Here is a 16593-nt window from a genome sequence, read left to right as displayed (position 1 = left end):
CTAAGTTGATTAAAATTGTCCTAGAAACAATAAACTAGAATTAGTGTTTTTAAAGCTGTCACTCAAATAGTTATAACTCCATACTTTATGTTCAATAAAGAGACTTGAAAAGTATACGTAAGACTGAAGTCAAACTTCTAGAGATGAAAATTACATTGTGTAAGGTGAAACCACCCCCCCCCCGGGTAGGATTAACAGCAAATTGGATATTACAGAAGAAAGGGTCACTAATCTTGGGGACACTGTAACAGTAACTATACAAATGAAACACAAAAATAAAAAAAATAATTTTAAACAAGTGAATAGAGCATCCCTGAGCTGTGGGACAATTCCAGGTGACCTTGTATATATGTGATTGAAGTCCTCTGAAGAGAAGGGGCACATGACAGATATTTAAAGAAATACTTTCCAAATTCAATGAAAATGCTAAACCCACTGATCCAAGCTCAGTGAAACCCAAGCACAGCTGTCAGCATCGAAGCTGCACATGGCCAGTGCCACACTGTGTCCTGTTGACAGTGTCTCGTGCAGCATTTACTGCGTCTGTAACTGCAGCACTCATGCCATCGATCTTCAGGACAGGTACTCCACCTGCAAATTTTTCCAGATCTTCATTTTGTGTTTCTTTTTTTATCAATATTTACCAGCAATATCTAACTACTCAATGATGTCTTAAATGTGTTTTTGAGTTGAACCTTGTCATTTTTTCTTTTGAGACTCTGACATCATCTTTGATCACCATGAACTCTAATTTTTCTGAAGTCATGAGGCTGAATAATTGCAATATTTAGGGTCAGTCCACTTGGATGGAATTAGAAATTGGTTAGTGTTTGCCACACTGACAGTTTATATGAAGATGTGATAGTTTTCAGACTCAATTTATGATTCTCCAGCTTTAAAATGATATTTTGACTATGGAAATAGTTAATGTCATTAGGAAAATTAAATCCAGAGGAGATGCTGTGTGTGTTATTTTAACCTCACAAGTTGAAGGTTGAGGGTTTGAAATGATAATTTTGCAATATGTAGAAGGAAGAGAAATACTTTAATTTCTTTTCTGGTCAAGAAGGAGACATGCATGTGCTCCATAAGGCTTTGAGTTTACAGGGGCTGTTATCAACCAAAGGTTGTGATTTTCTTAGGAACCTTTAAGTCCATAACTTAGTGGTATTTTAATCCACACACTTATTGGCCTACCAGTGCAGAGCTGTTTATTAACCGATTTCCTTAAGACTGATTTCAGATTAGCTACCTAGAATGTTTAACTTGTGTGCCAAAAACAAGATTGTTTCCAAAGATAACATTTTTTGGCCATTCAGAAATTGCCAAAATTATCAGAGGCCTTGACCTTCATATAAATATAAACCTGATCTGAAGACTTGTAGACTCTTTCAGCACTGCACTTGTGAGAGATTTTTTCATACATTAAATTTATTTCCTTCACTCTCAGACTTAGGTCTCTGAGCTAGGGTATTTTTGTAAGCAGCATGAATATGGATTGAAAAGATGACCTCCTCTTCTGCATCTCTATTTTGTTTTCTTAGGATCCCACCTTTCTGCCAAAAGAGAAAAAACAAAATACTAGAACTCGGGTGTTTTAAATGTTGGTACTGTCCTATGATAACAGACTAAGTAATAAATAATTCAGAGAAACGCTGTCACATCTACCTTTTGGAGATGAGATGAATCACAGGCATGAGAAACATTTACATTTATTTAGCCAGTTAAGAAAATGTAATCCAGAAGGAGAGGCAGAGCCCACTGGATACAAAGGTTCCTCTGGAGAGCCAGTTGGCAGTTTTGTTTGCGGCCACTCCCTGGGCTCCAGAGGAGGGAGGGTGGTACGGACTGGAGTTGCCTAAGGAGAGTCTGTGGTTTGTGGCTTGGGAGAGAGATATGGGGGAGCAGTTGCTGAAACCCTGTACTGGGTCATCCTCTGATACCACAGCAGCCGTCTTTCCTGGGAAGCGCAACACCTTCTAGGTAGCAGCAGCCTGGGATTATCTCAAGAATCCCATTCACTCCACCCTGCACCTTAAGTCCTGCGGAGGAGTCAGTGGCATAGGCAGGAAGGGAAAAGCCTGGGCAGACTCTGTGGGTGTCAGTGACTGGAATTGGGGCTGGGCCATTCCCCCCACTTTCCCACAAACCAGACTGGCGCTTCTCCTTCATGGGAGACCCTATAGGAACATCCTCCTGGCCTCTGGAAGACTCAACCTCTGGGCTCCAGAAGCCCCAGCCACCGGCTACAAGACTTGGGGCTCCACCCTGCCAAGGTCAGGGAAAAATCCGAGACAGACTCAGACCTGTGGATCTGGGAGGGGGATTACACCCACCATCTTTCCTAAAGTCTAAATAGCACTCCCCCCCCCGCCTCACGGGAGATCCAAGACCACCCTCTTGTGATTCTGCCTTTTAGAGACTAAGCCCTTTCAGTGACTAAGCTTAACAGTGAGCTGGAAAGTGGAGGCAGATCCCAGGGTGACTTGAGATGTTTGCTGACCAGCCCTTGTGCCAACTGCTGGTAAAATTGAGTTCTAGAGTGCAGCGTGGCCCTTCTCATGCTTAGCTAAGGTCAGTATTACAAGCTGTGCATTACATGTAGCCTCAAACACATTGCCCAGGGCCAGACATAGATAGCATCTGACATTGGCATACACCAGAGTTTCTCCAAAGAGGCCCAGAACTGATACACCAAGTGGCCAGCTTTAGACAATATTGGAGCAGGATCCAACAAACAGCAAATCTTTTGGGAGACCTCAGCAGGCACTAAACTCTGCTGAGGCGAACTCCACTTTTTTCTTTTTTTTCTCTTTTTTTTTTAAAAAAAATATTTGTACTGATTTCAGAGGGGAAGAGAGGGAGAGAGAGAGGTAAAAACATCAATGATGAGAGAGAATAATTGATTGGCTGCCTCTTGTACTCGCCCCTCCTCCCTGCACCCCCCTCCTCCCGCCACTGGGGATTGAGTCCACTACCCAGGCATGTGCCCTAATTGGGAATTGAACTGTGGCATCCTGGTTCATAGGTTGATGTTCAATTACTGAGCCACACCAGCTGGGATCTTTCCTGTTTTATACATCTTTGTTTTTCTTATTACTTTCATTTTTTAAAAAATATTTTTTCTTTTTTCTTTCCTTACTTGATTTATTTGCTGTTTAATTTTCCTATTCTTTTCTTCCCATTTCTCTTTTCTTATTCTTTACTATTTTTAAATTTTCATATTCTTTTTTTTCCTTTTATCTGTTTCTTTTTTCCTTTCTTATTATATTTAATTTTTTATTCCTTTTTAGTTTTTTCTTATTATTTTAATTGTTGTGCTGTTGTTGGTTTTCTGTTTTGTTTTGTCAGCAGCTTGTATGCCGTGGTAGGGGTTGATGCTCACAGCCAGCCTGAGAGTCAATGCCACCTACAAATGAGCCAATAGCAATCAAAACCCAATTATTTATTTTATTTTATTTTCATTTTTTTCTTTTTAAAAAATTTCTTTATTGATTAAGGTGTTACATATGTGTCCTTATTCCCCCATTACACCCCACCCCATTGCCCCCACTCATGTCCTCACCCCCCTGTTGTCTGTGTCCATTGGTTAGGCTTATATGCATGCATGCAAGTCCTTTGGTTGATCTCTCCCCCTTACCCCCACCCTCCACGACCTTCCCTCTGAGGTTTGATGGTCTGATCGATGTTTCTCTGTCTCTGGATCTGTTTTTGTTCATCAGTTTATGTTGTTCATTATATTCCACAAATGAGTGAGATCATGTGATGTTTATCTTTCTCTGACTGGCTTATTTCACTTAGCATAACACTCTCCAGTTCCATCTATGCTGTTGCAAATGGTAAGAACTTCTTTTTTACAGCAGCATAGTATTCCATTGTGTAGATGTTCAATTACTGAGCCACACCAGGTGCGATCTTTCCTCTTTTATACATCTTTGTTTTTCTTATTACTTTCTTAATAATTTATTATTATCACAGTTTTTTAATCCACTCATCTGCTGATGGGCACTTAGGCTGTTTCCAAATCTTAGCTATGGTGAATTGTGCTGCTATGAACATAGGGGTGCATATATCCTTTCTGATTGGTGTTTCTAGTTTCTTGGGATATATTCCTAGAAGTGGGATCAATGGGTCAAAGGGGAGTTGCATTTTCAGTTTTATGAAGAAGCTCCATACTGTTCTGCACAGTGGCTGCACCAGTCTGCATTCCCACCAGCAGTGCACTGTGGAAACCCCTTTCATGTCCCGTGTGATTCAGGGTTCCGGTTCAGGGTTCGGGTTCTGGAGAAGGCCGCACACAAATGAAAAGAGACTAGAAAAGCATTAATTTGGGAAATGGGGGCCAGGCGGTAGTCCAACTCTAGTGGGAGGACTACTACTCGCTCTGGCTTTTCCATCCCTTTGATTAAGATTAAAATTATAGGATACACCCATATGCCCTAGGCAGGAAACTCCAATAAAAACCAATCAGTGAATTTAGGACTAACAGGTGGGGGCTGCTTCAACTACCAATATCTATTAATTAGCTCCGACCCTTCAGAGCAATTACGGTTGACCAGCCCTCCAAATTCCCTATCCATACCTCTCTATTATTAGAACAATTATCGGCTTCCAGCAGTGTACGAGGGTTCCTTTTTCTCTGCATCCTCTCCAGCACTTGTCATTTGTTGATGATAGCCATTCTGACAGGTGTGAGATGGTACCTCATTGTCGTTTTGATTTGCATCTCTTGGATGATTAGTGACTTTGAGCATGTTTTCATATGCCTCTTGGCCTTCCTTCTGTCTTCTTTCGAAAAGTATCTATTTAGGTCCGTTGCCCATTTTTTGATTGGGTTGTTTATCTTCCTTTTGTTAAGTTGTATGAGTTCCCTGTAAATATTGGAGATTAAACCCTTATCGGTGATAACATTGGCAAATATGTTCTCCCATGCAGTGGGCTTTCTTGTTGTTTTGTTGATTGTTTCTTTTGCTGTGAAAAGCTTTTTATTTTGATGTAGTCCCATTTGTTTACTTTCTCTTTAGTTTCCATTGCCCTAGGAGCAGTATCAGTGAAGAAATTGCTTCGGCATATATCTGAGATTTTTCTGCCTGTGGATTCCTCTAGTATTTTTATGGTTTCCCATCTTATGTTTAAGTCCTTTATCCATTTTGAGTTTATTTTTGTGTATGGTGTAAGTTGGTGGTCTAGTTTCATTTTTTTTGCATGTTTCTGTCCAATTTTCCCAACACCATTTATTGAAGAGACTGTCTTGACTCCATTGTATGTTCATGCCTCCTTTGTCAAATATTAATTGAGCATAGTGGCTTGGGTCGATTTTTGGGTTCTCTATTCTATTCCATTGATGGAGTGCCCACATTACCCACAAAAGGGGCATTCCTAGAGCACTCAGCACAGGAGATCAAGATGACTGCACCAGTGTGTTGCACAGGTCACATATTACATAAGGCGACCTCACCAAGACTGGGAGTCATAGCAGTTCTATCTAATACTGAGAAATAAACAAAAAGAAACAGCCAACTTGGGGAGACAAAAACAAAAACAAACAAACAGGACCCAAATGAAAGAACAGAAGTAATCTCCAGAAAAATAACTAAATGAAAATAGAGGCAAGCACTTTATCAGAAACAGAGTTCAAAGTAGTGGTTTTAAAGATACTCAACAGCATGAAAAGGGACATAGAGATGATGAAAAATAGTCAGAAATGAAGAATACCATATCTGAGATAAAGAATATACTGGAAGGAATACACAGGCTGGATTAAGCAGAAGATCAAAGCAGCTATTTGTAAGACAAGCTAGAAAAAAACAGACAAACACCCATTCATAGCAGCAAAAAGAAAAAATAATTTAAAAGAATGAGGATATTTTAGGGAACTTTGGGACAACATGAAATGTAACAACATGCACAGAAGGAGAAGAAAGTGACCAAGGAATAGAAAACCTGTTTGAAGAAATAATGACAGAAAACTCCCATAATCTGATGAAGTAAAGTCACACAAGTTCAGGAATCACAGAGTCCCAATCTAGATGAACCCAAAGAGACCTATACCAAGACACATCACAATTAAAATGGCCCAGGTTAAAGCAAAGACAGAATCTTAATGAGAGCAAAAGAGAGACAGTTAGTTACCTAAAAGGGAGTTCCCATAAGGCTGTCAGCTGATTTCTCAACAGAAACACTTCAGACCAGAAGGGATAGGTATGAAGTTTTCAAAGTAATGAAAAGCAAGGGCCTATAACCAAGATTACTCTATCCAACAAGGCTGCCATTTAAAATCGAACTTGTAATAAACAGCTTCCCAGACAAAATAAAAAGTTAAAGTTTATTACCACCAAACCAGCATTGTAATAAGTGTTAAAAGACTGCTTTAAGAAGAAGAAATAGAGAGAGAAAGAAACAGGTATAAAGAAAAAAATGGCAATAAATGACTACCTATCAATAATAACCTTAAATGTAAATGGACTAAATGTTCCAATCAAAAAAACATATGGTAGCAGAATGAATAAGAAAACATACTGTTTACAAGAGACTCATCTATGATCAAAATATTCACACAGGCTGAAAATGAAGGGATAGAAAAAAATATTCCATGCAATTGGGAACAGGAAAAAAATGCTGGGGTAATGATACTTATATTGGACAAAATAGACTTTAAAACAAAAGGCATAAAAAAGACAAAGATGGTCCCTGCATAATACTAAAGGGATAGATCCAACAAGAAGATATAACCCTGTTAAACATATATGCACCAAATATGGGAACAACTAAATATGTGTGTGTGTGTGTGTTTATCCTATGTAATAAAAGCCTAATATGCTAAGTGTCCAACCATTCGACTGTTCAACCAGTCGCTATGACGTGCACTGACCACCAGGGGGCAGACGCTCCAACCGTTAGGTTAGCTTGCTGCTGGGGTCCAGCTGATCAGGACTGGGTGAGATGGGCTGGACACACCCTGGAGCCCTCCTGCAGTCCCTCCCCAGCCAGCCAACCTCCCACGGTACCTCCCCAGCTGGCTGGCCCCAGTCGGCCCCGATCGGGACTGGGCAAGATGGGCCAGACACACCCTGGAGCCTTCCTGCGGTCCCTCCCCACCAGCCGGCCCTGTTTGGGACTGAGCAAGAGGGCCCCGATTGGCACCAATTGGCCCCAATCAGGACTGGGTGAGGCAGGCCAGACATGCCCTGGAGCCCTCCCGTGGTCCCTCCCCAGCTCCAATAGTGCACTGGTGAGGTCATTCTGCCTGGCCTGCTCCCTCTTGCAATCTGGGACCCCTTAGGGGATGTCAGAGAGCTAGTTTCGGCCCAATCCCCACAGGCCAGGCCAAGGGACCCCACCAGTGCACAAATCCATGCACCGGGCCTCCAGTATATATATAACTCTTTGTTAACTTTACGGGAGAGGTCAACAGCAATAGTTATAGTAGGGGGATTTAACACACCACTGTCATCATTGGATAGATCTAACAGACAAAATATCAACAAGGAAGCGGTGACCTTAACACACTAGATCAGATAGATTTAATTGATATTTACAGAACATTTTATCCCAAAGCAGCAGAATATACATTCTTCTCTAGGGCATATGAAACATTCTCAAAGATAGACATGTTAGGACACAATATACATCTTAACAAATTCAAGAATGTTGAACTCATATTGGTTCACAAAAATGTTGGTTCACAATGGCATGAAACTAGAAATCAACTACAGGAAGATAACTAAAAAAACATTCAAAAACTTGGAGGCTAAATAACCTTGTTATTAAAAAATGAATAGGATACTGATGAGATCAAGGAAGAAAAATAGATTACCTGGAAACAAATGAAAATGAACACATAACAACCCAAAATCTATGGAACACAGTGACAGCTATCCTGAGAGGGAAGTTCATAACATTACAGGTCTACCTTAAGAAACAAGAAAAATCTCAAACAATATAACCCTACACCTAAAAGAACTAGAAAAAGAACAACAAGAAAAGCCAGAGGAAGTAGGAGGAAGGAAATAAATGACATAGTGACTAAGGAAATAGTGCTAAAGACCAATTAATCCAAGAGCTGGTTCTTTGAAAAGGTAAATAAGATTGATGAAACTTTAGCCAGACTCATTAAGAAACAAAAAGAGAATACACAAATAAATAAATAAATTGAGAAATGGAAGAGAGGATATAACAACTGACACCATAGAAATAGAAAAGATTATAAGAAAATACTGTGAACAACTATATGCCAACAAATGGGACAACCTGGGCATAATGGACAAATTTCTAGAAACATAAAATCTTCCAAAACTGAATCAGGAACAATCAGAAACCTGAATAGACCAATAACAACTAATGAAATTGAAGTAGTAATAAAAATGCTCCCAGCAAATAAAACTCCTGGACTGGCTAATTTTACCAAACATTTAAAGAAGAACTAACACCTAGCCTCCTCAAATCATTCCAAAAAATTCAAGAGGAGGGAAGACTTCCAAAAAATTGTTTTGCAAGGCCAGCATTATCCTAATTCCAAAACCAGATAAAGAAATTATACACAGAAAGAAAATTATAGGCCAGTATCCCTGATGAACATAGATGCTAAAATCCACAACAAAATATTTGCAAACCAAATGTATCAATACATTAAAAAGATCATACACTATGACCAAGTGGTATTTATTTCAGGGATTCAAGGTTGGTACAGTATTTGCAAATAAATAAATGTGATACATCACATATACAAAATGAAGGACAGAGGAAAGACAAAATGGCAGTGGACTAGACGGACGTGTCCCAAGCCTTGTACCAGAGCAGATAGAATGAGCAACTAGATCGAATAACATCCATCCCGAATTGGTGAAGTCGACACAGCTGGTGAGACAATTTACAGCCAGGAAGGGCAGAGGACACCTGGAGAATGGTAAAATCAGGGATCTAGGCTGGAGAGAACTGTGAGACCTCCAAGCCCATAGGGTCAGAGGGAAACCTTGCGGCACCAAGACTGCATTCCTTGGGACAGGTGTAGCGTCTGACTGGAAAGGAGGTCCACAGGACTGCTGAGGTAGGATATTCTGGGTCTGGGTCCACAGTCATGAGAGACTGAGCCCAGAGGAAGCCGTGCTGTGGGGGGGGGCGGGGGAAGAGGGGCAGCAGGGGCACAGCTCTTTCCTCTCTTTTTGGTCTTTGGTTTTGTTCACTGAACCGAGTTCATAGGACTTTTCAAATACACTCACCCATGGCTGAGGTGCAGGTGGAGGTGCGGACTTGTGGAGTCTAGGGAGAGGCTGGGGAGAGGAGAGGGTTCGGGAGAGGTGGCCGCAAGTTCTGGCCCTGAGTCATACCTGATGTGCCGGACCTAGGCAGCCATTTTCTCCTGAAGAGATAGCTCCTCCCTGCATGCAACCAATACAGCCACATCCAGACTACACCCTGAGTGTTACAAAGGATAAAAAAAAATCTGAATAGAGGCCTTCAGTCCCAGCAACAGGAAACTTGAGAAGCGGCAGACAGTACAGAAGAGCGGGATCTTAAACCAGCCCTCATAGGGAATTAAAAATCGATGGAAAGAAACGACACTTCACTTTTTCATTTTTATTTTATTATTATTTTGTTATCTCTTTTTTCTTTACTTTCCTTTTTTCGTTTGTTTCTTTATTTCCTATTTCTTTTCGTATTATTTTTTCATCATTCTAATTTTTTAAATTTTATCATATTTTTTAAATTAGTTTTTAAAAATTATTTTTTCTTCTCTTTCTTCTTTTCTACTCATCCTCTTTCTACTTCCTCTATACTGAACTGAGGTCCTCCCCATTTTCATCCAATTCCTTAACCTTACTTTCTGTATATAAGATTCTGCCCCCACCCTCTGTACTAGGTGTTTGGGGTTTGTATGTTTTGGTTTATCTGTTTGTTCTCTGGTGTTTTCTCCTCATTTGTATATATTTTTTTCCTTTGTCTTATTTTTCTTTTCTTTCATACCATTTTTTCTCTCTTTGATATCATTTGTGGTCTCTTTTCTCTCCCCTAATTCTCTTTTCTCTGGTGGTCACTTATATTGGGGTTATCGGTGTCATGAGTACATTTGTGTTTTGTTCCCTTTGTGTCATGTCTTGTCGAGGTGAATTTTATCCTGTTTAGCCAATGTGATAGAGAGCGAGCCACATAGCCAGACACCCAGAGAGGAGACTCTATCCACAAATGGGTCAATAACACTGCAGACCCAACTACAGAGGCAGGAAGAAGGCAGCAGTGAGGGAGAGAGCATGAGTGAGTGAGGAAGCAAAAGAGGAATGTGTGGATGTTTTGTGTGTGTGTGTGTGTGTGTGTGTGTGTGTGTGTGTGTGTGTGTGTCAAAGTTAGATCCCGCATGAGCTTCAGGGGAAGGCTGATGGCGCTCACCTAGCCAGGCAGCCTCTGCTACCATTGCAAACAGTCCCAGAGCAGTCGGCTTTTCTACAGAGGCCATGGGTTTGTAAAGGGGAGAGCTGCTGTGACTGGGAGCCCAGCCTCACCTCCACCCAAGGGTGCCCTCAGATAACACCTGTGACTCTACAGCCACCCCCGCCGGGGACCTGCTGCCTCAGCTGTGGACCCACGGTCACCAAGACTCCAGCCACCCTGGGCGTGGGCTCCTGTGAGTTCCAAAGCACGCTCCCCTCTGGCCAGCCCAGTGCTTTAACCCAGCGCACCGCAACCACGTGAGCAGCAACCATGTGAGCAGCCCATCCCTGTCTGAGGAGCACCAGCCCTGCAAGTAGCCTGCCCCAGTCTGAGGAGCAGCAGCATCACGTGGCCTGCCCTTTCCAACGAGCAGCAGCCCCACAATCAGCCCACCCCAGTCCGAGGAGCAGCAGCCTCATGTGGCCTGCACCCGTCCGAGGAGCAGCAGCTGCATGAGCAGCCCACCCACGTCTAATGAGCGGCAGCCCCATGCAGCCTGCCCTCATCGGAGGGGCTGCAGCCCCATGAGTAGCCAGCCCACCCCTGCCCGAGGCACAGCAGCCGCACAAGCAGCCCACCCCCATATGAGGCGCAGCAGCCCCATGAGCAGCCTGCCCCAGTAAGAGGAGCAGCAGTCCTGTGAGCAGGCCGATCTCATCAGAGGAGTAGCAGCCATGTAAGCAGGCCACCCCCATCCGAGGAGCAGCAGCTGAACGAGTAGCCTGCCTCCACCAGCCAGAGGAGCCACAACTGCTGCGAGTAGCACCTGCCAAAGGAGCCGCTGCCAACTGAGGAGCAAAATTGGGGAGACAAAGAAACCCCCAAAGAAAAGAAAAGGAAGAATTGCCAAAAAAGCAGCTAATCAGAGGCATGGAATATGTCAGAAAAAGAATTCAGAATAAGGGTCATACAGTTCATAAATCAGATGGATGAAAAAAATCAACAACTTATGTAAGAATCAAGAAGAAATAAAGAGTGATATAGATGCAATAAAAAACAAAACTATGGAATAGTCTGAGGAGGATAGGTTTTAGTTCTTCTTTGAATGTTTGGTAAAACTCTCCTGTGAAGCCATCTGGCCCCAGGCTTTTGTTTGCTGGAAGCTTTTTGATGACTGCTTCAATTTCCTCCATAGTATCGGCCTATGGAGATTTTTAAATTCTTCCTGATTGAGTTTTGGAAGGTTGTATTTTTCTAGGAATATGTCCATTTCCTCTAAGTTGTCTAGTTTGTTGGAATAGAGTTGTTCATAGTATTTTGTAACAATCCTTTGTATTTCACTGGGGTTTGCTGTTATTTCACCTCTTTCATTTCTGATTTTGTTTATTTGGGTCCTCTCTCTTTGCTGGGCAGAAGTTGGGAGGCACCCAGAGAAGGCGGGACCAGCCCAAGGCGACTGGAGGGACTGAGGTCGGGTCTTGAAGCAGCCAGAGGAGGCCAGTGGGTTTGGGGCTCGGCCAGGCATGCTGGAGCTCTGCATGGACAGGTTTGGGTGTCAAGGCAGGGCTGCAGGTGGGTGGGCGGTGCTGTGTGATATTGTGCGCCGGGCTCCTAGTGGAGTAAATACAATCCCTTCAATAAGTGATATTGGGAAAATTGAGCAGGTAATGAAAAAAAAAAAGAGAAACTAGACAATGAACTTACACCATATCTATATAATAAAAACCCAGTGGTTGTGACGCCGTAATGACCAAAGACTGGTCACCAGGAGGCTGCGTGCGCCATGAGGCATGTGCGGGTGGGCAGGGCTGCATGCGTGGTGAGGATTTGCGTGGGTGGACAGGGCTGCGAGCACAGTGAGGCATGCATGGATGGGCGGGGCCACATTATTTTGCAAGCTGGTCTTCTAGTATAAAAATAAACTCAAAATGGATAAAAGAGTTAAATGTAAGTCATTAAATCCTAGAAGAAAATATAGGCATTAAAATCTGAGACATCCTTTGGAGCAACATTTTTGCCTATACATCTATTTAAGGAGGACTTACAGATGGCCAATGATCATATGAAAAAATACTAAATGTCCCTCGTCATCAGAGAGATGCAAATTAAAACTATAATGTAGTATCACCTCACACCTGTCAGAATGGCTATGGTCAATAAGTCAACAAACAACAAGTGCTGGTGAGGCTATGGAGAAAAGGAAACTGCAGTGCACTGTTGAAGGCAATGTGGTTCCATGCAGCCACTGTGGAAAACAGTGTGGAATTTCCTTAAAAAATTGCCTTTTTGACCCATCGATCCCACTTCTGGGAATATGTCCTAAGAATCCTGAAACACCAATCAGAAAGAATATATGCACCCCTGTGGTCACTGCAGTGCTATTTTACAATAGCTAAGATCTGTTAACAGCTCAAGTGCCCACCAGTAGTTGAGTGGATAAGAAAGCTGTGGTGTATTTACACAATGGAATACTACACGGCTATGAATAAGAAGGAACTCCTACCTTTGAGACAGCATAGATGGACTTGGAGATTATTATGCTAAGTGAAATAAGCAGTCAGAGAAAGACAAATACATGATTTCACTGATATATGGAATATAATGAGCAAAATAAACTGATGAAAAAAATAGAACCAGAGGCATGGAACATTACAACAGACAGGTATGTCAGAGGGGAAAGGGGTGAGAGGGATTGGATAAAAGAAAGTGAAGAGATTAGCCTAAAAAGATACATGCATAGCCCATGGTTACAGACAACAGTGTGGTGAAGTCCAGGGCAGGTGGGGGCAGTGGCTGGGAGGAATTGGACAAAGGGGGGAAAATGGGGGACATCTGTCATAATGTCAGTAATAGAAATAAAAAAATATATTATTGGATTTTTAAAAAAAATGTAATCCAAAGTTATTCACCAAGGAACACTGACTAATGTCATGAGGGAAACTGGATTGGGTGGTATGGAAGCTCTAGATTAGAAGAAAGAGTGGAAGGACTTTATAAGGCATTTATAAGTGGTATAAGTTCTCACCACATTGAAAAACTGGTTTTTCTTAACATCAACCTTTGTGTCACCTTTAAAAAGTTACTTCTAGATTTTATTTTCCTGTGAGATCTTTTTTCATCCTTACAATAACTATAGTTGCAGGCATTTTTCTGACCAGCCCTTGAATCTTCTTCTTTTTGCACTTTGTAAGCTGTCATTGTTGACACATGATGAATAAGTATCGGAGCCAGAAATACAGACATGAAAAGACCACAGACTAGGGCACTTTACTCAAGGGAAAACTAAGCTGTGCATCATAATTGGAGTGTTTCCTGGAAACCCTGCTCATCCAAGTTACCTTCCTCACCTGCCAGATACCCTAATATGGATCTCAATTATTCCTCAAAAGTTCCTTTATTAGCTATCAAGAATGAAGAACTCTGCTTGGTCAGGTAGTGCAGTTGGTTAGAGTGTCATCCAGATATACCAAGGTTGCAGATTCAATCCCCAGTCAGGGCACATACAAGAATCAACCAATAAATGCATGAATAAGTAGGACAACAAATTGTTGGTGTTTCTCTCTCTCTCTCTCTCTCTCTCTCTCTCTCTCTCTCTCTCTCTCCCTCCCTCCCTCCCTCCCTCCCTCCCTCCCTCCCTCTCTCCCTCCCTCCCTCCCCCCTTACCTCTCTCTCTAACATGAATTTAAAAAATACAGCAAGTACATCTGAGGAGATGTGATGATTAGTTCACACTCCCTGTGGAACAGGATGGGTAGAAGTGAGTTATATAGTACACTTGCTATATCACCTTCATAAATCAGCCACCCAACCTGTGCTGCCAGGGGCTTATTAAAACGGGGGGTAAGGCTTGTGTTTCTTAGTTTCCTGTTTTCAATAACGTACAGTGTTTAGTTCTTTTTATTTTCTTATAAAAAATTAATTCCTTCTGTAAATCACTTGAATTTCATGTCTGAATAATTTCAGTATTGTATTCTATAATATAACCTGTGGGCATAAGAACCATACAAATATTTACTGAATTAAATAGTTATTGCTTATGTTCCCTTTTGAATCCTAGCATCTCCAGGCTCCAGCACTTGCTTAGCTGCTACGAGTCCGGTGAACCAGTGTTCCTGGGAGAGCGCTACGGCTATGGTCTGGGCACTGGCGGCTACAGCTACATCACAGGAGGAGGAGGGTAACTATGAGCATGGCTTTTTGCTAATTCTCTCCACATTGCACGTCTGTTTCTGAATGCAGGGCTGGGTCTGTGGTGGTGTTCTGTAAATGGTAGCTGGAAGTGAACATCAATTTGTTAACCATAGTAAAGAATATTTTATATCTTGAAGAGACAATATAAAAATGTATGTCAAGGTATTTGGTAGAAATGTCCCTGTAGTAATGCTTGCTTCTGGGCAGCCAGTTAGTTTTGATTGTCTGTTTAAATGGAAAAAAAAATTGAATATAGATTTTATTTTCAGAAAACAAGTCATCAGATTTTTAAATGATCTAGTGCTTACAAATCACATTTGGGAAAAGAGTAATGTAGAAGTTTAGACTCAAACAATTAAGTGATGTTTGTATAGGATTTATAGGTTTCAAGTAACAGTTAAAATCAAAGGTTGGGAGTTGTTTTCTAAGACTTTTTTATTGACTTTTAGAGAGAGGAAGAGAAAGGGAGAGAAAAATCAATGCATCAACGGGACAGTGAGACATTGATCAGCTGCCTCCCTGCTGCACGTCCCCACTGGGGCTTGAGACTGAAACCCAGGCACATGCCCTGACCAGAACCTGAACTTGCAACCACCACCATACCTTAGTTACCAAGTACTAGAGGCCTGGTGCATGGATTCATGCACATTGAAAGGAAATTAATGAGAAGAAATATTTTAGAGGCTGGGGAAGGTCAGTGGGAGGTTAGTCAGCCAGGGATAGACCACGGGAAGGCTCCAGGACATGTCCGGCCCATCTTGTCCAGTCCTGATCGGCCAGACCCTAGCAACAAGCTAACCTATTGGTCAGAGCATCTGCCCCCTGGTGGTCAGTGTGCATCATAGCGACTGGTTGAATGGACGGTTGGACACTTAGCATATTAGGCTTTTATTATATAGGATTAGAGGCCCGGTGCATGAAAATTCATACACTGGGCCAGGGGGTCCCTCAGCCCAGCCTGCCCCCTCTCACAGTCCGGGAGCCCTCAGGAGCAGGAGGCGACCCAGTGATCAGGGGAAAGTGATGCCCTCATCACACCTCTGCTGCTGCCACTGCCAGCAGCGCAAGCCTTGGCCGGCCCTGGTTACCTGAGCCTTGGGTGGCCCTGGGTGGCTAGGCAGCTGCCATCCGAGGCTTGCCTGTGCCCTGGGCAGCTGGGGGGCTGAGGGGACTGGGGGACTCCAGAGGCAGGCGTACAGAGTGGCCAGGCCCATCTGGGGGTGGGCCAAGCCTCTCTGCCCACCTGCCGCCCCAGTGGAGCTGAGGGGACTGGGTGTCACTATCTTGTGGCTGTGGGTGCCTCCATCTTTTAGGGTGTGGCAGTCAATTAGCATATTCCCTCCTTATTGGCTGTGGGCACCACCGTCTTTGCAATGGTGTGAGGGTCAATTAGCATACTCCCTCTTTATTAGATAGGAGAGTAATTTAAACTCATTCAACAGGAGTTTGTTGAATGACTTTTATGTTTTGGGCAAAATTCTAGGCACTAGATTATAAACTTCTGAAAGGCTAGGACTTTATATTTTTGCTTTGCAGTCCTCAAGATAAGAACAGTTCCTACTAAAGGGGCTAAAGAATCATATTCCAGTGTTCCAGTTCGGTCTATCTGATTCAGTTGTGTATGCAACATGGTCATGGGGGTGGCTCTTTCACAGTGATAACCAAGCTTGGGCAGGAGGACTGATCTTTCTTCAGCAGTGGCATGCATCTACCTAAGGTCATGAGCAATAGGAGATAGGGGTCCACACAGGCCTTTGAAAAGAGGTTAAAAGGTAAGGCTGAGTACCGACCCTTTCATTTAAAAAAAAATGTTCAAGCTCTTTGCAGCCTTATGGTAAAGCATTTAGTTTTCTGGGTGAAGTGTTGGAGCCAGTTAAGGCATAGCACCTATTAAGCCAGAACTTTCCACTTTTAAAAGGGGCCCTAGGGTTTGTATATGGGCTTATATATTTTGTGGCACAAAGGTGTTAATACACTTTTAAGCTAGAAGTGACTTTTTGTGTGCTTTCTGCAAGCAGACTCTTTAAAGATATCCTA

The 16593-nt window shown here is 42.5% G+C and overlaps 1 protein-coding gene across 1 annotated transcript in view; it reads left to right on the top strand.

The window, feature by feature from the left end:
• The window catches only part of B3GLCT (beta 3-glucosyltransferase), a 167132-nt gene that overhangs the window by 130791 nt on the left and 19748 nt on the right, over positions 1–16593 (top strand). The window contains exon 13 of the mRNA XM_028136295.2: positions 14423–14542. Coding sequence (XP_027992096.2) covers positions 14423–14542 — 120 coding nt within the window. The remainder of the gene's footprint in view (positions 1–14422; positions 14543–16593) is intronic.

This window comes from Eptesicus fuscus, chromosome 7, assembly GCF_027574615.1.
Source record: "Eptesicus fuscus isolate TK198812 chromosome 7, DD_ASM_mEF_20220401, whole genome shotgun sequence".
Classification (NCBI taxonomy): domain Eukaryota; kingdom Metazoa; phylum Chordata; class Mammalia; order Chiroptera; family Vespertilionidae; genus Eptesicus; species Eptesicus fuscus.
The sequence above is the reverse complement of the archived record's forward strand: the minus strand, read 5'-3'. Positions and strand labels throughout refer to the sequence as shown.